Source organism: Bufo gargarizans, chromosome 1 (genome assembly GCF_014858855.1).
Source record: "Bufo gargarizans isolate SCDJY-AF-19 chromosome 1, ASM1485885v1, whole genome shotgun sequence".
Lineage (NCBI taxonomy): Eukaryota > Metazoa > Chordata > Amphibia > Anura > Bufonidae > Bufo > Bufo gargarizans.
Window position 1 is genome coordinate 502,218,690 of NC_058080.1, and position 23,955 is coordinate 502,242,644.

A 23,955-nucleotide genomic window follows, 5' to 3' on the forward strand; every position below is an offset into this window, starting at 1 on the left:
CGATCCAAAATGGTCGTGGAAAAATGGACAGTTTTTAAGGTCCATCTTTTTATATTGCTGTGTAGCCTACAGACTTAGCCTACATACACACAACCGTGTTTTGCGGTCCACAAATTGCGGATCCGCAAAAATATGGATGACGTCTGTATGTCATGCGTTTTTTTTGCGGATCCATTGTAACAATGCCTATCCTTGTCCGCAAAATGGACAAGAATAGGACATGTTCTATTTTTTTTGCGGGACTACGGAACGGACATATGGATGCGGATAGCACACGGTGTGCTGTCCGCATTTTTTGCAGACCTATTGAAATGAATGGGTCCGCATCCTATCATCGAAAAAAAAAAAAAACGGAACGGAAACAAAATACGTTTGTGTGCATGAGGCCTTACCCTATACACTATACTCAGGTGGGTAGGTGGCCATAAAAAGCACCCAGCTCTCACAGTACATAGAGAAAACGTTTATGGGGCAGTAGTTGGAGACTGTCAGCAGTTTTCCCATATGACAGGCAGTACGTTTTATTCATGAAGCAGAGCGGGTTCCTCCAGTCTGCTCAGCCCCGGAGGCGATCAGAAGGCGGCGGCAGCGATGCCGTTAAAACAGAAACAGGGGCGTGTCCGTGCGGCCCCGCCCACATCCTAAAAGCCGTTCCCACCCGGGCCCAGGTTAGTGGCGCCGTCCAGCTCCAGTCAGAGCGGCCGCCAGTATGGATGATGCTGCGGTGCCCAGGGACAAAGTGGAGGGCACTCATCAGGAGGGCACCCCGTTTAACCCCTTCCTGCACGAGTTTCACCCCGAGGGGTTCTGGCAGAAATTGAGGGTGAGTCGGAATGAAGGAGCTGACGGGAGAGAGGGTTTGTGGGGGTCACCTGAGAAATATGAGCGGGGAGGGGGCTGTGGAGTGATTGGGGTGCTAGCTCGGGGGTCTACCAGGGGCAGGAAAGAGCCTGGCATACACAGGGCGGGCAGCAATGCAGAGAGCGGCGCCAACTATGCAGCAGAGCCAGCCTGCCATGTATGTACACACAGAGGCGTCACTGTGAGTCCTAGGGGCCCCTAGCAGAAGAGGGGCCCCACCAGCTAGAGGAAGAGAACTAGAACAGGGGCAGGAGTAGCAATAATAAAGGTGTATATATAATGGCCACCACAGACAGGTACAGTGTTCTGGCACCTGACTGGGCCCCTCAGCCTCCGGGCCCCAAGTTCTGCAGGGTATTCCCTGGAGGTACATCAAGGGCCCAGAACAGGTGATAACTTCCTGGGGACGCCCCACACAAGTACCCGAATGATCGCTTCCTTATGAAATGACCCTCAGATATATTCGCTAATGGCAACCAATCAGATCACTGCTTTCATCTCTTAACCCCTCACTGGAGAATTGAGGGCTGGAATCTGATTGGTTGCCTGTCTAGTGGTTAGCCCCTAGTAATACAAGGTCTTGCCGTCTGCAGAAGGGATGCTGTGTAAAATGGGCCATGGAGGTCCAGGCGCCGCTCCCCCCCACGTGTCATATTTGGGTCACCACAACATCGCAGAGGCATTTAGTGTCTTCAGGAGCCATAGGAATGCGGCGCTCCTGTGTGGCCCTCAAGCTTGTGACAGGCCTAACCATGCTAACTGCTAATTAGTAACCACAGAAACCTGGCCCATCCTGGCGTGTAGCGCCTCAGCTGACCACTTGTTTACAGAGGGCATATATATGTATGTGTGTATGTCGCGGAGGCCACGCTGAGCCGTCAGGTATTGAGCAGAGCCGCCTCAGCGCCCCATTTCTAAGAGAAGTGTGTGCAGGCGGCATCAGGTAGGCACAGATACTGCTAGAAATATATATAACCTCCCTGCCGCTTTCATGGACTTCTGTACGGTTATACTATGGCGCAGGTTAACCCTTAAGTAGAGGCAGTGTTTCATTTCCGTCCAGCATGTACACCTGATCCTGTATCATCTGACAGGTAACCAGATCCGGCTCTTAGTTGTCGTCACTCGTTCTGCCGATTGCTCATTGTATGACCGGGCCCTCGTTGTGCAGTCGGTGTCCATGCTGGGAGCAGACCTGTGGTCCAGGTGCGCCGACATAAAGCATCCCTAAAGCCCTGCAGTCTTGTGCTAAATTATTATTTTTTATATAGATTAGGGGTTTTCTCATGACAAATATTGTGCAGTTTAAGCTAGCGCCTGGATCTAAATACTTCTGTAATTGGATGTAGTTAAAAATTTAGTATAGCCACTGAGTTCAATACATTATATCACCTGCTGTTGTTGTTGTTGTTGTTTATTTTTTTCCCCCTTTCCTTATTTCTCTGTCTCTGAGCTGCGACAGGGAGAGCTGCGACAAAGGACATGCCCATGCGATAGGGAGAGCTGCGACAAAGGACACGCCCATGCGACAGGGAGAGCTGCGACAGAAAGGACACTCCCATGCGACAGGGAGAGCTGCGACAGAAAGGACACGCCCATGCGACAGGGAGAGCTGCGACAGAAAGGACACGCCCATGCGACAGGGAGAGCTGCGACAGAAAGGACACGCCCATGTGACAGGGAGAGCTGCGACAGAAAGGACACGCCCATGCGACAGGGAGAGCTGCGACAGAAAGGACACGCCCATGTGACAGGGAGAGCTGCGACAGAAAGGACACGCCCATGCGACAGGGAGAGCTGCGACAGAAAGGACACGTCCATGCGACAGGGAGAGCTGCGACAGAAAGGACACTCTCATGTGACAGGGAGAGCTGTGACAGGGAGAGCTGCGACAGAAAGGACACGCCCATGTGACAGGGAGAGCTGCGACAGAAAGGACATGCCCCTGAGCTGTGACAGGGAGAGCTGCAGCAGAAAAGACATGCCCCTGAGCTGTGACAGGGAGAGCTGCAGCAGAAAAGACATGCCCCTGAGCTGTGACAGGGAGAGCTGCAGCAGAAAAGACATGCCCCTGAGCTGTGACAGGGAGAGCTGCAGCAGAAAAGACATGCCCCTGAGCTGTGACAGGGAGAGCTGCAGCAGAAAAGACATGCCCCTGAGCTGTGACAGGGAGAGCTGCAGCAGAAAAGACATGCCCCTGAGCTGTGGCAGGGAGAGCTGCAGCAGAAAAGACAAGCCCCGAGCTGTGACAGGGAGAGCTGCAGCCGAAAGGACATGCCCCTGAGCTGTGACAGGGAGAGCTGCAGCAGAAAGGACATGCCCCTGTGACAGGGAGAGCTGCAGCAGAAAGGACATGCCCCTGTGACAGGGAGAGCTGCAGCAGAAAGGACATGCCCCTGAGCTGTGACAGGGAGAGCTGCAGCAGAAAGGACATGCCCCCGTGACAGGAAGAGCTGCAGCAGAAAGGACATGCCCCTGAGCTGTGACAGGGAGAGCTGCAGCAGAAAGGACATGCCCCAGTGACAGGCAGAGCTGCAGCAGAAAGGACATGCCCCTGAGCTGTGACAGGGAGAGCTGCAGCAGAAAGGACATGCCCCTGAGCTGTGACAGGGAGAGCTGCAGCAGAAAGGACATGCCCCTGAGTTGTGAAAGGGTGAGCTGTGGCAGAAAGGACCCCCCCCCATGAGCTGTGACATGGAGCTGTGACATTAGCTGAAAGGACACACTTCTGAGCAGTGATGGGGACTTGCAGCAGAAAGGTCACACCCCCTGAGAAAGGATTTACCCTCCTGTGCAGTTATAGGGAGAGAGCTGCGGCATTTTTCATGTTACTCATGGCTTTAAAGTCATTGGGAAACCATCAGAAAAACTGCAGGCTCCGGAGTCATGATTGGCTGGGTGGGCCCTCTGGACAGTATCGGACCACCTATGAGATCCTGAGACTAGGCTAGGTATGAGAGCTGCCCCTTATCTCTGGTGCAGTAATCCCTTGTCGCACCTTCCCTGGTGAAGCTGTGAACTGCTGATAAGTGGCTGATAAGATAAGTCCCTACCGGACCGCCCCGTCATGTACTCACACTGAGGGCTCATGCACATGTACTTTTTATTTTTTTCTGTGTCCCTTTTTTGTTTTTGTTGTTTTTTGGCCCATATGCGGAACCAGTTACTTCAATGGGGGCCGCAAAAAAACAGATATGACTGTGCGTGCACGAGCCTAAGGCTGCTGTCACGTCACCGCTGTAATATCTGGTCTCTGCTCCCTTCCTTGTTTTTTAGAGCAGGACTGGTAAGAAAATGGTTTGTAGGACGGCCAGCCTGAGTAATGGGCACTGCCTTGTCAGTCATGTGTCAGCAGAAAAACAAAGGGATCAGCAGGAAATAAACCCCTCTTGGTCTTAAGATTTCTGCAAGACTGCTTGTTTTCCTGATGATGCAGAAGGCGCTGCAGACCGTGGCCTTTATCATACTAAGCTCCATGTTCACTCCCCCCGTGATCCAAGTATGCTGCTGCTTCTCTCCTGCCACTGGGCAGCCTCATAGCTTGGCACCTAGTAAGGGGATAGCTGGGTGGCAGCTATGTCATTTGGTGACACAGGATGACTGAGATCTGCTGCGGGTTCGGTGCTATGTAACAGTTCAGGAAAATTCCACCAGCCATACATAAGAAATAGAAAACCGCACTAGTTGCAGACATCATGTCATCAGGTTAAAAAAAAAAAAAAAAAGGTAACGTTTCCCTTTAACCCCTCCCCATATTTGGCCATACTGACATAACAGAGACACACAGCATTATAAATAATTAATCCTGTGAAAGCCATGTCGGGAAAACGGTTTTCCGCACTGGACACGCTCATCTGAAATTACACTTGGGTCTCGTTCACACAAGCGATATGGATTGTATCAGGATCTCGTCAGGAAAAACGGATGGTTTTGTCTGCGAATTGTGTTCTGTGTTTGCATTTTTTCCATCCGCATTGTATCCAGATTGGTCGGTTTTTTACGTGCTTGAAGAAAAAAATGAAACTCTAAAAGTGCGTAAAAACCCCCCCCAAAACATCTACATCTCCTAGCAACCATCAGTGATAAGCGCATTGCATCCGGACGCCTTCCGTTTTTCACACAAGCCCCATTGTCTTCTATGGCGGCCAGGGCTGCGTGAAAAACGCACAATGCAGAACATGCTGCCATTCTTCCTGAACGCAAAAATCATGCGTGGAAACCGCCGCTCGTGTACACAGACCCATTGAAGCAAGTGGGTCAGGATTCGGTCGGATGCTGTGCGTTTACTACTCTCTTCCTGGAAAGAGGCCAGAAACCAGTATACCAGCACGGGCAACTGGTTTGATTGCCGACCATTGGCAAGCATGGAGTTTCTATGTTCTCCTAGCGCTTGTGTAGGCGTCTTCCAGACACACCTGTCTCCTCCTGCACGCCAGAAACATGCAAGTAGGTCAGTCGTCTCATGCAGACCGCCCTCATCTTTGTGTGTGTGTGTGCTTATTAAATGGAAATCCGGTGGTCAGCTCCTTGGGGGGGCACGGGCTGGGGAGGAGAGCCACTGCAGCCACTTGGTGATCATGTTGTACTGCGCTCTATTTCTCCAGTATAGGGGGCAATGATCCTGCGGTCGCTGTGAAGTCTTCTCCATACACCGCATTCTGAGCCCCTTTCAGTGCCACAGCTCCAGTCCTTCCCGCCGGGCTTAGTTTTGGTGACTACAGCGGTGATGTGACCATATACTGCATGTGACTGCTGCAGCTAATCACTGGTGGTCCTGTGCTGTATACTGCTGAGACCAGTGGTTGACTGCAGTGGTCACATGGTATACAGACAAGTCAGTGTTGCAGCCAAAAACTTGACTTCACAAATGCAGTGGTGAGAAGGTTAGCAGCTTCCTACAAAGAAATGATTTAAAGGGGTTATCCAACCTCTATAATGCCCCTCATACTGGTTATACTTACCCTGCCTCCCTGGCACCCACGTTGCTTCTAACGCCCGCACGGCCACCACTGCATCTCCCCATCACACGGATCAAAACATCTGGCAACGGGGGCAGCTATTGGCTGACACTGAAACATGACAGTTTCTCTCCACGTGACGGGGAGATGTAATGGCAGCTGTTAGGGGATCAGGAGCAACACGGGTGCCGGGCATCTGGGTAAGTATAACCAGTATGAGGGGCCTGGGCATTATAGAGGTTGGTCATCAATATCAGATTGGCGGGGGTCCGACACCTGCCGATCAGCTGTATGAAGGGAAGGCGCACGCAGTGATAGGTGATGAGTGTCTGATCTCGACCACGAGACCATGTCATTGGCCGGTGTGACTACATTGCAATGTCGCTTTCTCATCGCTGTCTGTTCTTGGAGTCCTGGCTTCAGGCCTAGAAGCCAATGACCAGGATGTTTACATTGATCTCTAACTAGGATGTCCCCCCTCCCCATCTTTGACCCGGTCAGTGTCACTCGGCAGTATTTTAAAAGGAGCATGGCTAGTGAAAGCAGGCTAAGATAAGGTAGTCCCACACATTAGAGGATTTCAGCAGGGGCCAGCAACCTTCAGCTGTTGTGAAACTACAACTCCCAGCATGCACACTTGCTCAGCTGTTCAGACATACTGTAGAAGAGAATAGAGTATGTTGGGAGTTGTAGTATCACAATCACTGGGGTGCTGAAGGTTGCCGAGAGACTAATCCTTATTTTCTCGGTGGAGGTAAGTTACTGCCAGAGGTGTCTAGCTGTGGCTTGTTCCCTTCCCCCTTTTGAGAACACGTGCATGCTTGGCCAAGCCAAGTGTGCACTTGTATGGTGGGTTTGGAAGAAATGGATAGCTGTTGGCCAAATGCTTGATAAGCTATCCATGTATGGCCAGCCATAGACCTTTTGCTAGATTATAGTTTGCCTATTTTTATTGGGGTACAGACAATTGGCTACATTTTGAGGGAACCCTTATGACGTGTACCCCACCTGCTGGAAACGCTTGTTAAAGCTTCAGTTGAAAGTATGGCCAGTAATGCAGCATATGGTTAGACGCTGTAGGTGCGGGTGGTAATGGTGAGGCTACTTTCACACTTGCACTTTCCCTTTCCGCTATCGAGATCCGTCGTAGGATCTCAATACCGGAGGAAAACGCTTCCGTTTTGTCCCCATTCGTTGTCAATGGGGGACAGAACTGAACTGAAGGGAACGGAATGGTCCAAAATGTATTCCATTCCCTTTGGTTGCGTCCCCATCGCGGACAGAATAACGCTGCGAGCAGAGGTTTTCTATCCGCGATGTGGTCATGACAGACAATGTAAGTCAATGGGGACGGATCCATTTTCTCAGACACAAAAAAAGGATCCGTCCCCCGTTGACTTACAATGGTTTTAGAGACGAATCTGTCATTGCTATTTTAGATTTAATACAACCGGGTCCATTCAGAACAGATGCAGACGGTTCTATTATCATGACTGAAGCGTTTTTGCTGATCCATGACAGATTCAGCAAAAACGCTGGTGTGAAAGTGGCCTTAGGTGGCACAGGAGTGCTTACCAGCAGCTTCTGATCACGGATGGTCAGCAGGCACTTGCTAGTGCTCTTTGTATGTTCTGTGTTACTTACTGTGATTTGTGTTTTTTTACATTCAGTTCTATGTCTTGGGTCCAATACTATTCCCCTTGCGTTTCCTTCTGGCGTCCATCTTCCTTTTTCTGATGTGGCCAATTGCTGCTCTTCGCGTAGCAGGGATGACAGAGGAAGAGCTCAGCCGACCAATACGACACAGACGCACGTAAGTCCAAAGCCAGTCACAATGGTGGGAGTGGTAGTGTATAGACTTATGTGTCCTCATTATGCAGTGCAACATGTTCATTTATTCCCATCTCTCCCCCCTCCATTTCCCATTCCATGTGTCTCCTTATGCACACAGCATTCTACATCACCTGATTTACCTTCTAAGCCGCACTATGTTCTTCATGTGTGGTTTCCACTGGATCACCATCCGTGGACGCCGCGCCTCCAGCTCTGAGGCCCCACTTCTGGTTGTGGCCCCTCACTCCACCTTCTTTGATCCCATTGTTACTGTGGTTTGTGACCTCCCATCCGTTGTGTCCAGAGTGGAGAATCTCAGCATTCCCGTCATTGGAGGTGAGCAGAATACTTACAGCTTGTGGAAGGCCCCATACCATTTGGTAAACGTACAAGTGCTCATAGGCTGAGAGGGTCACTGCCATTTCACTAAATTTTTGATATGTCAGAGAGACATATGAAAGGATTTGATCAGTGGGGGTCTGAGTGCTGAGACCACCACCACCGATCTCTAGAATGAGGAGATAATCGCTCTCTCCCCTTAGGCTCAATAGAAAGTCTACGAGAGCGCTTCTCTTGCCTAGTTCTAGTGATCTCTCAGGAGGTCTCAGACCCCACTGGTCTAAACCTTTGCTATATCTGACATATTAAAAGTTTTTTTTTAATGCTCAGCGCCGCTTTAAAGCCACCTGCACACATTGCGGAATATGTGCGTTTTTTTTCTGCGTAGATTCCCCTTGTATAAATCTCATGTACACTTTGCAGATTTATTCAGTGCGGCTATTGACCTGCGGATTTCCAAATCTGCAGCATTTTAATTTTGTTTGCAGATTTCACTCCTTTCAATGGAAGGCTGAGATCTGCGGCAAAACCGCATCAAATCCGCAATTGGACATTGAAGATTTTGATGCGGAGAAATCCATGCAGATCTTATGCGCGTTTACACCTGTATGCAGGTGGCCGAAAGGTAAAGCTGGTGGGTTCCTACGTGGACTCTAATGCAAAACATATCTATGACTGAAACATTTCACCCACAATTATGGGGAGACCCATGACCCATAACGTGTACGGAGAGTATTTGAATCTTTATATGTGGTCTAGCAGTAAGGTTCACATCTGCCAGAATCGAATACAACTACTCACCAAGGTTCTGCTCAACATAACCTAGGTCTTACCATGTAAACCATGCTCCTGACTGGTCTCCCTTTGCTATACCAGTTGGGCAGGAGTATTGGATAGAAATGCGTATAGAAAGCTAAAACCATTCAAATGTTGAACTGGCTTAAAGGGGTCAGCAAATGGCATTTATTAGGTAGACAAAGTTAATACAAGGCACTTACTAATGTATTGTCCATATTGCCTCCTTTTCTGGCTGGATTCATTTTTACATCGCATTATATACTGCTCATTTCCAGGTGTTATGGCCACTGCTGCAGTGCAGATACGAGGTGGTCAGGATGGAAGCTGCTGTGCGTGCGTGGTCCCAGACAGCGCCTTTTTCTATAGTGTGCACGACCACTGCTAATCGCTTTCTCTACATGATAAATGCCATTTGCTGAAGTGAGACAACCCCTTTTAGTTTTTCTTGTCTCCTGTTGACATGTCTTAGGGTCCATTCTCATTTCCATATGTGTTTTGCGGATCTGCAAAACATGGACACTGGCAATGTGCTTTCCGCATTTTGCGGACCGCACATCGCCAGCACTATATTAGAATATGCCTAATTTTGTCCACAATTGCGGACAAGATTAGGACATGTTCTATTTTTTTCGGGAACGGATTTCCAGATCCGGGCAGCACATCGTGCGGCCCCATAGACGTGAATGGGTCCACAATTCTGTTGTGCGGACGTGTGAATGGACCCTTATGTTGTACATGGATAGAACCTTTCAGAAATTGACGATGGAAGGATAATTATGTAGCAAATCCTGCTTGCAGTATCCACAAAGTGGCGAGAATGCCTAGGACAACATTCCTTTAAACAGGATGTAAGGTAGCTATGCACCCACCCTTAAGCTGGCCATACACAGCTAAATGTTGACTGGACCAGCCGACCATCTAATGTGTATGGGTGGACCTCCTGCCCATCCCCAGATGGCAGATATGGGGGGGTAAGGATTGGTTAGTTGGATCCTTTTGTTCTGCAGGAGGCTTCTAGACTGATTGGCTTCAGTTATCTAATGGCCAGCCTTACAGAGAGATGTCATTTGTGTCCTGTAGACGCCATGTCCACTCCTGCTAACTTGAAAGCTTGATGAGCTTTTTTTTAGCAGTATGGCTTTTTGAGTCATTGTCAATAAATTTGGATTTGAACCGAATCTTGCCACAGATTTGTCATCATCTCTCCCTCAGCTCTCCTTCGCTTCAATCAATCTATTATGGTATCCCGTCATGACCCAGCATCGCGGAAGAAAGTGGTGGAGGAGGTGAAGAGACGAGCAACCTCCAATGGAGAGTGGCCTCAGGTTGGAGCTTCAGTTTCTGTTCACTTCCCTCCATTTCCCTCTATATGTACATCCATCAGGCTGCATATACTTGAGTTGATGCATCTTTTCCTGTAGGTTTTGTTCTTTCCAGAGGGCACAAATGGTAATGGAGAAGTTTTGTTAAAATTTAAACCTGGTAAGAAGACACTACAAGTGTGCATTTGATCGTGACTGTTCTTGGATGTATACTCAACCTGATTTATTTATTTTTTCGCCCTGCTATTGCAGGTGCCTTTGTGGCTGGCGTGCCCGTACAGCCAGTGTTGATGAGATATCCAAACAGATTGGTAAGTTATACGGAGAGAATATGGAGACTTGGGTAAAAGGCTGTATCCATATTCTTACATTCATTTCACGGGTTCACTTTATGTAACCTTGTATTCACTCCTCCTTTGCAGCCGGCGACAGTTTGGACTTGGAAAGGGAATGGCGTGTAAGTAATATTTCCATTTCCTTTTATGACTTGGTTTTCGTCCCACACGACACAGGCTGTCAGCAGTTTACCTCTGTGGCTTTTCATGTCTTGGAGTCGCTTTGTTACATAATCAACCTGTTAACAAAAATCACTGTAAAAATTAGAAGTTGAGGCTTGAACCATATAATGCTTTTGTGGTTGTTGTTGACTGTTTTTCCACCACATGTACAAGCTTATGTGCTCCTTTTTTTCCTAGTCTTTTTTTTATTTTTGTCACTTTTCCCCATGGCTTTCACTCAGTCATGTAGGTCAATTCTTTGTGAGTCTTTACTGTATCTTCCTACAGGCTAAAGGTCCTCTGGCTGACAATGTCTCAGTTTTTCATCAACCTGGAGATTGAGGTGAGAAATGTTAACTTTCTGATTCTGGTCTTTGGACTTAAAGTGGTTGTCCTAGAATTTTTAAACTGTGCCAGACAGCAGGAGGCTGTGTGTATAAGAAAGAAACCCACTCTCTCCTTTTAAATGTCTTGCAGCTCCTAGGCCACCTGTCTAATCTCCACTGGGCTTTCATGGATCATGCGCTGTTCATGCAATCATGACCACTGACTCCCAGCGGAAATTGGAGTGGCGGGACCTTTAAAGCCTTTTTACGGCCTTGGGGTAGGCCTCTGCCTTTTTAAGGCAGCCTAGTCTAAGGCTGGGTTCAGACCTGAGCGTTTTGCAGCGCGTTCCTACGCGCTGTAAAACGCTCAACAGGCAAGAACCAATGATTCCCTATGGGAATGGTTCTCACCTGAGCGTTTTTCAGCGCGTACAATCGCGCTGTAAAACGCCCGACGCCCCAAGAAGTACAGGAGCTTCTTTGGGGCGTCTTGTCGCGCGTTCCCGTACATAGACTTCAGCGGGAACGCACGACAATGGGCGTTCGCTTGTCTCTGTATGCGCGATTGCAAACGCCCGTACAATCGCGCATACAGAGCGTACGTTCAGTACGCTCAGGTCTGAACCCAGCCTAAGTGCTGCACAAGTCACCTGTGCAGTGATGAACAGGAGCTCGACTTCCGCTCTAAAGGCCCGTATCCGCAAAAGCCTTATGCCTATCAGGCTGTGCCCTCTGGTGCACCTAGATGGTATAATTCCCTGTACTGCATAAGCAGTACAGTGTTTTTTAAAGAAGCGGAAGATCGCCTGTCAAAGTCCTATGGCGGGACTAGTAAATAGTAAAAATGAGTTTTTATTCAATAAAAAAAAAATATCCAAGTAAAAAAAATGCTCTTTTTCCATTGCTTTTCAATGGAAAAAATTGCAAAAATAAAATCCCTTCCACATACACTGCCACTGAAAAGATATTCATACCCCTTGAACTTCACATTTTTTTCACGTTACATCTGCAAACTTAAATGTTAAATTTTGTGTGTTAGACCAACACAAAGTAGCAAGTATGTGTGGAGTGAAAAGAAAATGATGCATCATTTTCAGAATTATTAATAAAATAAAAAAAAATCTGCAGTGTGGTGTACATTTATAGCCCCCCGTACTCTGATACCCTTATATAAAATCCAGTGTGACAAATTGCCTTCAGAAGTGACATCATTAGTAAATGGAGTCCACCTGTGTGTATTTTATTCTCAGTATAACTACAGCTGTTCTGTAAAGGCCTCAGAACCTTGTTAGACAACACTAGTGATCATACAGCATCATGAAAACCAAGGAACACCCCAGACAGGTCAGGGAAAACGTTGTGGAGAAGTGTAAAGCAGTGTTAGGTTATAAAAAATAAAAAAATATTCCAAGCTCTGAACATCTCACAGAGCACTCAATCCAAAGGAGTATAGCACAACTGCAAACCTACCAAGACATGGAACTAATTAGAGAAGCGGCCAAGAGGCAGCAGAGATCCACAGCTCAGGTGGGAGTATCTGTCCACAGGAAAACTATTAGTTGTGTGCTCCACAAATCTGGCCTATGGAAGAGTGGCAAGCAGAAAGGCATTTTTAAAAGCAAGCCATAAGAAGTCTGATTTGCAGTTTGCCACAAGCCATGTAGGGGACGCAGCAAACATGTAGAAGGTGCTCTGGTCAGATTGAAATTTTTGGCCTAAATGCAAAACACTATGTGTGGTGAAAAGCTAACGCTGCACATCATCACCCTGAACACACCATCCCCACTGTGAAACATGGTGGTGACTGCATAATGCTGTGGGGATGCTTTTAAGAGTTGATGGAAAGATGGATGGAGCTAAATACAGGGAAATCCTGGAGGAAACCCTGGTAGAGGCTGCAAAAGACTCGGGCGAGGGTTCACCCTCAAGCAGGACAACAACCCTAAACATGCAGCCAGAGCTACAGTGAAATGGTTTATATCAAAGCATATTATGTGTTAGAATGACCCAGTCAGACCTAAGTCCCATTGAGAATCTGTGGCAAGACTTGAAAATTGCTGTTCACAGACGCTCTCCATCCAATCAGACTGAGCTTGAGCTATTTTGCAAAGAAGAATGGGCAAAAATATTTAGCCTCTAGATGTGCAAAGCTGATAGAGACATACCCCAAAAGACTTGTAGCTGTAATTGCAGTGAAGGGTGGTCCTAAAAAGTATTGACTCAGGGAGGATGAATACAAATGCAACCCACACTTTAGGCTACTTTCACACTAGCGTTCGATCGGATCCGTTCTGAACGGATCCGATCATATTAATGCAGACGGAGGCTCCGTTCAGTACGGATCCGTCTGCATCAATAACTTAGAAAAAATTCTAAGTGTGAAAGTAGCCTGAGCGGATCCGTTCAGACTTTCAATGTAAAGTCAATGGGGGACGGATCCGCTTGAAGATTGAGCCATATGGTGACATCTTCAAGCGGATCCGTTCCCATTGACTTACATTGTAAGTCTGAACAGACCCGCACGGCCAGGCGGACAGCTGAACGCTGCAAGCAGCGTTCAGCTGTCCGCCTGGCCGTGCGGAGGCTAAAAGCCGCCAGACTGATGCAGTCTGAGCGGATCCGCTCCATTCAGACTGCATCAGGGCTGGACGGAGGCGTTCGGGTCCGCTCGTGAGCTCCTTCAAACGGAGCTCACGAACGGACCTATGAACGCTAGTGTGAAAGTAGCCTTAATTTGTATTTATTAAAAATGGTGAAAACCAGGTCTCATTTTCTTTTCACATATTTGCTACTTTTGTGTTCGTCTATCACATAAAATGCAAATAAAATACATGCAAGTTTATGGGAAACACAAAGGGGTATGAATACTTTTTGAAGGCACTGTATTTTGTATATCTGCTTACATAACTACCTGCACTACACAAGTATCATGTAATTTATCCTGCATGGTAAATGCTGTAAAAAAAAAAAATATATATATATATATTTTTTTTTTTTTAATTTTTTTTCTTATAAGCCACTAACAAAGGGAATCAAAGTGTTATGCCCCAAAATGATAACAATAAAAACTACAGGTTGTCCTGCTAAAATTCAGCCCTCGGACACGGGGCCTTGGGGAGGCAGTGATTCAAAAACCTTTATTTATTTTAAGCGTTTTTATTGTGCCAAAGTAGTAAAACGTAAAATAAAAAATGTATTTGGTATGACTGTAATAGTAGTGACACAGAAGTTATTTATGCCGACAAATGAACGCTGCAAAATTTATAAGTTATAGGCAGTATTGCTGTTATCACCCCCCCCCCCCATATTGTGTACCCCAAAATGGTGACATTTAAAATTACAGCTTGACCTACAAAAACGAGCCCTCGTACGGCTACATTGATGGAGAATTATAAAAGTTCTAGCACTTGGAAGGTGTTGATGACGAAAAGTGAAAAACATTTCTTGATCACCAAGGGGTTAAGATGTAAATATGGGTTTTTGCTTCATTTCGTACCACCCCTTGCTCTCTGGACAACCCCTTTAAAGGGACTCTGTCACCTACTTTTAGCGTTTTAGACCGCTCATATCGCATTATTACCCCCTCATTTAAATATACGATCATGTAGAGAAGCTAAAAAAAACAAGTTTAGAACAATATGCTAATTAGGTCTCACAAGTGCCCAGGGGTGGTGTTCAGGCCGCAAGTGCCCAGGACCCTTGTCAATGTGCCTGCCTAACTACTCCCCTTGCAGTCTTTTGGCCCACCTCTGTTCGTCATTCTCCTCTGCCTCTAAAAATCTCACGCCTGCGCCGTCCACCGCCGAACTAGTAGGGTAGGGCAGGCCAGAGGACTGCAAGGGGAGTGGTTAGCGGGCACATTGGCAAGGTGTCTGTACTTGCGAGGCCTAATTAGCATGTAGTTGATTCGTTATGAACTTGTTTTTTCAGCTTCTCTACGTAGGACATATTTTTAAATGAGGGTGTTACTGTGCAATAATGCGACATGAGCGGTCTAGAACGCTAAAAGTAGGCAACAGACTCCCTTTAAGATTTTGATACTGTCAGTGTCTGAACTGTTGTGTGCTTACATTTGGATTACACAATTAACTTGACCACAGAAGAAGACTGGAGCAGAAGTCATGCCATTCAGATTCTAGCAATTAGAATGAATCATTCACAACAGGTTTATCTATTTTTGGTGCATCAGGAAAAGAATGATGGGAGTATTGCTCATGCACTAGTTATTAACTCCTTAAAGGGATTCTGTCAGCCTGATTCTGAGATTTTGGTATCATCATAATAGTCTCAATTATCTCATTAAAAATATACTAGTTTTACTCCCATCGGTTTCATTTTTGATAAAAATAGGTTTTATGGATCTGGCAATTACATTCTTAATCTGCCCAAGGGGCTGTCCCTCCGGCAGTTTGTGCCCAGCCGTGCCCCTGATCTGAGCCCAGCGCCACCCCGCTGTTAATTTATTCACTCCCCTCCGGCCTTTTTTTTCTTTTTCTCAGTGTGCCGTAATCCCGTGCATGCGCCGATCGCCCTCGATGAGGCTGCTGCCAAGACACCGAGCGGGCCCGGACGTGTGCGACATTGGCATGTGCGCGGGATTACGGCGCACAGCCCCTTGGGCCCATTAAGAAGGTAATTGCCAGATACATAAAACCTATTTTTAGCAAAAATGAAACCGGTCGGGGTAAAACTAGTATATTTATAATAAGATAATGGAGACTAATATGATGATACCAAAAATCTCTCAGTATCGAAAATCGGGCTGACAGAATCTCTTTAACGACTGAGGTGTAGTGTTTTTATGGCAGGCAGCGCTGATGATTCACCACCTTTGTACAGTGGCACTTTAGAAGATTGCAGAGCTAGGCGCTACCCAATTGGACAATCAGGACATTGATCAGAAACCATTAAAACAGTTTCTGGTCTTAACCTTTTAAGCCACAGCATCTAAGATGTTTACCCATTGGTGCTATGCCATGTAATTGGGTTACATGGCAGCAGGGGGCCTACAGAATGTGCCAGGTCCGTCATGAGCTTCTGCTATTAGGTCATGTATTCCAAAGCATTATGTAAGGGATGAAACGATCGCTACCTGTAATAAAAATAAGAAAAAAAGCTGCCCAAAAGAATTGACCAACACCTTTTTTTTTTTTCACTATTTTAACAATTTTTATTTTTTTTATGTTTTAAACAGTTCGTCATAAAAAAAAAAGAAACACAACCATATTTGGTGCCTCATTTTGTAACGATACCGGCTTCTTCTGGGGCCCAGTTATCTAAAATGACTTGTTCTAAAGCGCTTTGAAAAGGGGTGATTTCTTGAACAGTATTTATTGTTTGCGCCCTAATGTTGAGCAGTGATATATTTAAATAAGTTTAGATTTAGTTTTGCTTTATTCATACCGAGTTCTTTTGCATGGTAAAATTTAAGGAGCCTCCAGAATTTGATTTCAATAAAATGAGCGCTAAATACAATACTACTTTACGTGTTTTACTGATTTTTGGGTTTCACCAATTAATTCTCATTTAACCTCTTTTGTTTTGTAGTTTCTCCCCGTTTACAATCCTAGTCCTGAAGAGAAAACAGACCCTGTGTTGTATGCCAACAATATACAGAAATTTATGGCAAAGTATGTACATGGGAGGAAAGTACTAGAGACTTCTGGTCAATAGCAGAAACGGGACTTGATTGAGCACATTTATAGATCGTTCATAGGTTTCAATGGAACTTTTTCATCTGTTGGCTTTAGGGCACTAGGGAAACCAGCTACTGAGTTTGAGCTGATAGGAGATACCCCTGTTTCACCTGTGGGACACCTGAAGGTTCCACTGGACCCCAAAATCTGGGAAATAGGAAAAATTCTGAAGAAGGCTGGGTAAGTGACTTTTTTTTTTTGCCTATGACAGATACAATATGAATGTTTCTACATAGAGGAGTATAATACTACAGAACTTGCCAAGGAAAAAATAAGGTCCTAAACTATGTAATGTATAAAGGCTTGATCAGAATCGGAGCGGAATAACTATTATCGGGTCACAACACAAGAGTGGGAGAACCAGGACCATGTTCCAGAAGAAGATCCATGAAAGATTTTGTGATCCATCATTAAAACGTACAGGGTCAAAAGTTGTACAAACCTTTTTAAAGGGGTTCTGTACCTTTTTATAACTGATGATTTATTCTTTGGATAGATCATCAGCAGGGACTGCTGCCGATCAGCTGTTTCTCACAGGCCAATGATGTCACAACTAATATATATATATATATATATATATATATATATATATATATATATATATATATATATATATATATATATATGGCCTGGGCATAGCTCAGCCCCATTCACTTTGCTACTGCCTCGCCGATGCCTTCTCAAACAGCTGATCAGTGGGGGTCTCTACTGCCAGAACCCCCCCGATCAGATGAATCAGTAATAAAAAGGTACAGAACCCCAATAAGTCTGTAAACACGCGTGCAGAGTTTGATCAAAATTCAGAAGTGGATCCAGCACAAAACATGGAACTACTGTGCACCCCCACAGTGATAGGAGGATTGTATTTATGATGAGTATGTTCCCTTGTTCCATAGGTTCTCATTTGACAGTGTACAGGGGCTAATTGATCTCTGCTTGGAGGGAGTTTGTTCACGTGTGGGATTGGATGAGCTAGCAGAGAAGCTGGGTCTCACACAGACTGATGTCATTTCCCGGGTCTTCAGTTATTTCCACAAGGTGAGGCTTTGGTGCTCATGGTGGACTGCTTTTCTCACTAAATGACATTGAGCTTAGACATACACTTGGCTGTGTAAAGCTCCATTCACCTCCCATATTGGAGGCTTTGCATTCGACTGAATGGCACAAACCTGCAATAACCCAACACAGTCACTACTAAATATACAGCTTGGCTCACATGAAACAAAAACCCCTAAAACATAACTTTTAATAATATAAATAACCTCCAAGGATATAAAATAATCTTAGATAGTTGCCAACAAATTAGCTAGTGTGACTTGCATTTGATATCTTATAGCCAGAGGCACAAGTAGGGCTAATTCTATACAGTAAATACTGCATGAATAAACAAAGTGGGCCTCTTAGGCTGAGTTCACACGAGCGTGACCGATTTGGTCCGGATGCGTTCAGGGTGCGTTCAGTTAAACTCGCACCATTTTGCAAGCAAGTTCAGTCAGTTTTGGCTGCAATTGCGTTTAGTTGTTCAGTTTTTTCCACGCGGGTGCAATGCGTTTTGATGCTTTTTTCACGCGCGTGATAAAAAACTGAAGGTTTACAAACAACATCTCCTAGCAACCATCAGTGAAAAACGCATTGCATCCGCACTTGCTTGCGGATGCAATGCGTTATTAACGCAGCCCCATTCACTTCTATGGAGCCAGGGCTGCGTGAAAAACGCAGAATATAGAACATGCTGCGATTTTAAAGCATTGCAGAAGTGATGCATGAAAAATAATGCTCATGTGCACAGCCCCATTGAAATGAATAAGTCAGGATTCAGTGCAGGTGCAATGCGTTCACCTACTGCATTGCACCCGCGCGGAAATCTCGCCCGTGTGAACTCAGCCTTAGTGAGGTACTAGCGGGTCCCGTGATTTTGGAATACCACCACCTGATGAGGTACACTGATGAACTCAGTTGTTGCGGTTTCTGGAGAGTTAACCCACCAAGGTATGTTGTCACCGAGAAATGATTGTCGGGAGATGACCTGTCATTTTAAGCTATCCCTGCCTAAAAGCGGAGCGCCCGCCCCGAAAGGGACGACCCTACTTCTCGGTGGCTAAACTCTGAGAAAATGCCCTAGATGAGTTTGTCAAACCTAAGTCCCGACGCGTTTCCTCATTAATGGTAAAAATGGTTCATCGGGGGACAAGAAAAAAGTCCAATTAAAACAAAAGATACTGAGGACAGATAATGGCTACCCAGATACTATAGGCGCAATTGTACACCCACAAGTGCCGCCTATTTATACCTAATGTGGGTTCCGTTCGAAAATGGCCCACCCGCGCTCACAGACGAGAAGAAGAGGAAGTTATTCACAACTTCCGGTACGTGGAACGCAAAGTGATAGGCAGTACACCTACAAAGTACTTGCCCACATAAGGTCAAATAAGTAGTTGATAAATTATACATATCCTCGTATTCAGCGATAGAAACAGAGACTTTGCTAATTGTAAGACCCAAGGTGTGGTTTATCTTTGTACCTGTCCCTTCAATTACATTGGAAAAACAAAGCGTGAATTAAGACATAGGGTAGGCGATCATCTTGGAGATAGTGGTCATCACCGGGACAAACCCATAGCACGCCACGTCTGGGAGTATCAGAATGGTGACTATAGGACTTTAAAAGGCAATTTGCAGATCCCCTAGGGGTGGCGATTGGGATAAAAGGATTCTCTGCAAAGAGGGCCAGTGGATACACCGTCTCAAATCCGTGTCCTCTGAGCCTCAGTGAACAGATATCTTTTGCGTGTTTCCTTTGAGCTCCTTTTCACTTTTTCTGTTCCTTTTGAAATTAAAAAATCCAAGACTGTGTTAGTAATATGGTATCTTTATATTTCACTTTATGTACACACACTAACCTACTTTTCTTATCTGACCATAATTGGTTATAGTGTACATTAATATCTACTGGGGGTCCTGACGTTCAGGGTATTATTCCCTGTATCCCAGGTTTAATTTTCCCCTTTATGTAGCCTCACTATCTAGGTTACCTCTATATTGCGCATTTGTTCCTCTAATTGTACCCTCTCCTATCATAATAATTAGCAGTTATTATAACAATACTGTTCTATGTCCAAACAATGGGGTGGAGCGCACACGATAGCATAAACTTATCCTCCTCCTATTTGTGTTCCACAGCGCTCCCATGTGCGCTTCAAGGACACAAGGTGGGTTCCATGACCGCACTTCCGGTACATTCACAGGATGTTGGTCGCACCTCGATGGAGAGACATGCTCCTGTTTCTATCGCTGAATACGAGGATATGTATCATTTATCAACTACTTATTTGACCTTATGTGGGCAAGTACTTTGTAGGTGTACTGCCTATCTTTTACCATTCTAGTATCTTATATTAACCTGGGACCATTTTGGAACGCACTTTGCCTTCCACGTACCGGAAGTTGTGAACTTCCTCTTCCAGTTCTTTGTGTCTGAGTGCAGAAGGGGCATTTTCGAACAGAACCCACATTAGGTATAAATAGGGGCACTTGTGGGTGTACAATTGCACGTATATTATCTGGGTAGCCATTATCATCTGTCCTCAGTATCTTTTGTTTTGATTGGACTTTTTTCTTGTTCCCTGATGACCCATTTTTACAATTAATGGGGAAACACGTCAGGCCTTAAGTTTGACAAACTCATCTAGGGCCTTCTAGGGCATTTTCTCAGGGTTTAGCCACCGAGAAGTGGGGTCGCCCCTTTCGGGGCGGGTGCACTACTTTTAGGCAGGGATAGCCTAAAGGGACACCCAGGGACAGGTCATCTCTCGGTGACAACCTACCTTGGTGGGTTACTCTCCAGAAACCGCAACAACCGTGAGTTCATCAGTGTACCTCATCAGGTGGTGGTATTCCAAAATCACGGGAACCGCTAGTACCTCACTAAGAGGCCCACTTTGTTTATTCATGCGGTATTTACTGTATAGAATTAGCCCCACTTGTGCCTCTTGCATTTGATATCTTATAGCCAGTCACACTAGCTAATCTGTTGGCAACTATCTAAGATTATTTTATATACGTGGAGGTTATTTAAATATATATATTTATATTTAATAGTTATGTTTCAGGGTTTTTTGTTTCACGTGAGCTAATTTTCTATAACTCTAATATATGTTTCTGTGAGCGTAAATGTACAGCTTGCGGGTGTGTGGAGCCATCCAAATAATGTAGAGGCCAAACCGCTCCCCTGAGTGCCATGTTCCCGTCAAACAAATGATCTGCACAGATGCCAAAAGTCAGACTGCCACAGAATTAATGTTGAGGGCCTAAGGATAGGCAATCCGTTTTCTAGCCCTGGAATACCCTTTTAAGAAAAAATAAAATACTGCAAAATATATACTGTTGCCATACATGGTCTAGAGCAGTGTTTCCCAACCAGTGTGCCTCCAGCTGTTGCAAAACTACAACTCCCAGCATGCCCGCACAGCCAAAGGCTGTCCAGGCATGCTGGGAGTTGGTTTTGCAACAGCTGGAGGCACACTGGTTGGGAAACACTGCTCTAGACCATGTATGGCAACAGTATATATTTTGCAGTATTTTATTTTTTCTAGGAGTGAGCTGCTAGAGGGGGGGGGAGGAGGCACTTTTCTGTGAAAAGGTATATTACAGAGTTTCTTATATTCACCTGTGCTATTGATTTAGGCAAAATTGTGTGAAAAATGAGTGACCATATGAATCAAATCGCAGCCATAGAAAGGCAGCATGGACATCCTCTCAAACTTCCCCCTTGTAGCCCAGTCTCAACAAGAGCCTCACCATTTGAGAAGTTCATGCATTTACTGTGGCAAAGTGGACTAGATGTTTTATTTTATAATCAAAAAAGGTATTTGCTTAGTCCTTCTACAGGAGTCCATAAACGTGCTGTCTCTGTATTGTAACTATATGGACACACACAAGGAGGTTGTCTAATGGCAGTAATATTTCCTAGTTTACCTGTATCTAGTGCCACATTTCAGGGTGTGAATTGTTTTATCTCCTCAGGATGCTAGTGGAATGATAGATTTCCGAGAAGTCTCATTAGTCCTAGCAGCTCAGGATGCTACTCGCTCTGCAGAGGAGTTGGCAAAGCTTGCTTTTGATGTAAGTTCACATTCGGCTGGGCTTTTTATATTGTAGTGAAGAGTATTGTAGCCCTGAACAATTATTGTTTTATCTGCTTTGTGATGCAGGGTTCTTAGTCTGGTCTTGGGTGTGAACCGTCTGTCTGTCTGTATTACCAGTTACTGTATCTCTGATGTTGTTGTCCTTCAATCCCTTCCAGCTCTTTTCTACCTGTGATGCTGACGGCTGCTTTTTACTTTCTGCTGATGGCTTTTCATCCATTCTTCGTTCACTGGTGGGATCACCTCCTGCAGAAAGCGGCAAAGTATATTCAGAGCTGTGCCCACATGAGACTAGCGGCCTTACCCGAGGTGAGATGATTGTTTTTAGCCTGAGGTGTCCCTCAGTGTGATAAAGTAATACATTATTATGTACTTCCCTGCCCCCAATCCTCTCCAACCCTACCACTCCAGTCCTCACCTATGTTTACAGGCTGCGGTGCCATAGCTGTATTCGGCACATGACCATTCATCACTGAGGTCACTAATTGGTTGCAGCAGTCATGTGCCATATAGGTTATTAGAAAACTTTAGACTTTCTACACATTTGACACCGCTGTCAGATAATTCATGTAATTAAGTCAATAAGACTCCATAGGTTTAATATTTTGGGGTATGTGAGTAAGTTTGAAACTACCCTTTTTTGGTTTATATGCACAAATCTCTGTGGCCACCTTCTCCATTTACACTAATCTGGCCCTATGTGTGAGCATTTCAGAGAAACATTCTAGAGCATTTCTAAAGTTTTTTTTCTTTTCTTTTTCAGATGGATTCATGAAATTTGCTATAAGCCATCCTTGTTATCGCCATCTCTTCCTGTTCTTTCTGCGCCCCCCAGCATCCGGACGTAGGAAGTCATCACGTCTCCAGCAGAATGGGCACTGTGCCAGGAAGAATAATCCTGAGGACGGGCCAAAGTCAGACTGACAAACTAAGGGTTGGGGGTTATATTGGGGGTTGGGGAGGTGGGGAGGGTTTTACTCCAAAGGTTTTCGTGGCAGGGGTTGGGGTTTTATGATAAATTTGTGGTTGTTGTAAGCATGCCCAGTTGCTCTATCATCACAAGATGGAGGACATGCAATAAGATGTGCTTAATTGCATACTGGGAAAGATATTCTCATGAATTTCCATTAAATCATTTAGCTGAAAGCTGGGTGCATCAATTTAATGGGAAGTGTAGTGAGCATTGTAGCCAGGAACATGGAGCCTGGAAATACTCAATTGAGCGGCATGCACTTAAGTGGGGTGGGACAGAAGTTAATGACACTACGCTGAAGGAGCAATATTCTGCATGCTTGTAGTCCGGATAGGTGCGGGTGCAGAGTGGAGATGACATTTGCATCCCAAATATCTCAGCTCTCAGGGAAACAGCCTCCCTTCCCCCAAAGAATTTTAAATTTGTACCTTTTATTTCAACATTTTATCTCTGATGGTTCCCATGTGTTACTGCTATTGTCATGTTTCTGAATGATATAATTATTTTTCATAAAAAAATGTGTGTTGTGGTTACTGCGGGCTACCTATTGTTAAAGTAGTATTTGGCCCAAGATGGAAGGAGAAGTGACTGATATGATTGTTTCTTCATCTGCACTTATTCACTCCATCTGTACCTTAGGGTAAAATTCCACTTTATAATCTATTTGCCGACAAGAGTGTAATGTGGGAGCCTGACCCGTCTGTATAATTTAGGCCTCATGCATACGACCATATTTTGTGTCCATGTCCGATCTGCATTTTTTCCGGATTGCTCACAGACCCATTCATCTGAATGAGGAAATTCTTTTTGATGCAAAAAAAAAATAAAAAATTGTGCTGGAATGGCTGATGGAGCCGGTACAGACTATTGGAAGCGTAAAAACTACCACAAAATACTTTATATACCGTAGATATAATAAAATCACACTGCTCATCAAAACATCCACAGCATGCAGAAGTCATATGTACATGAGAAAGTCACAAGGTAGGTAAACTGTTCTTTGATTTCATTACCTGATCAAAGAACAGTTGGAGGCTCCACAAAGATATGCCCCTGTGTCTCCTTTCAGCCCGATTGATCCCATCTCACAAAATAGAATTTATCTTCAAATTTAACACGTTTAAAAGCATGTATCTGCTCCACTTAAAATCGGTGTTGCAGGCCTCACGGTGAACTCGCCCAACTCCTGAATTAGACACCCATGCTTC

At 45.3% G+C, this 23,955-nt stretch overlaps 1 protein-coding gene across 1 annotated transcript; it reads left to right on the top strand.

Annotated features, from left to right (window-relative positions):
* Positions 1 to 651: 651 nt before the first annotated feature.
* On the top strand, positions 652 to 23,688 carry LPCAT4 (lysophosphatidylcholine acyltransferase 4). The gene is made up of 14 exons (XM_044274978.1): positions 652 to 823; positions 7,490 to 7,632; positions 7,771 to 7,988; positions 10,002 to 10,114; positions 10,211 to 10,271; positions 10,364 to 10,422; positions 10,534 to 10,568; positions 10,897 to 10,951; positions 16,482 to 16,564; positions 16,685 to 16,810; positions 17,527 to 17,668; positions 21,653 to 21,751; positions 21,933 to 22,083; positions 22,538 to 23,688. Exons 1-14 carry the CDS (start codon positions 710 to 712, stop codon positions 22,696 to 22,698), a joined length of 1,560 nt encoding a protein of 519 aa, XP_044130913.1. The 5' UTR covers positions 652 to 709; the 3' UTR covers positions 22,699 to 23,688.
* Positions 23,689 to 23,955: the final 267 nt, after the last annotated feature.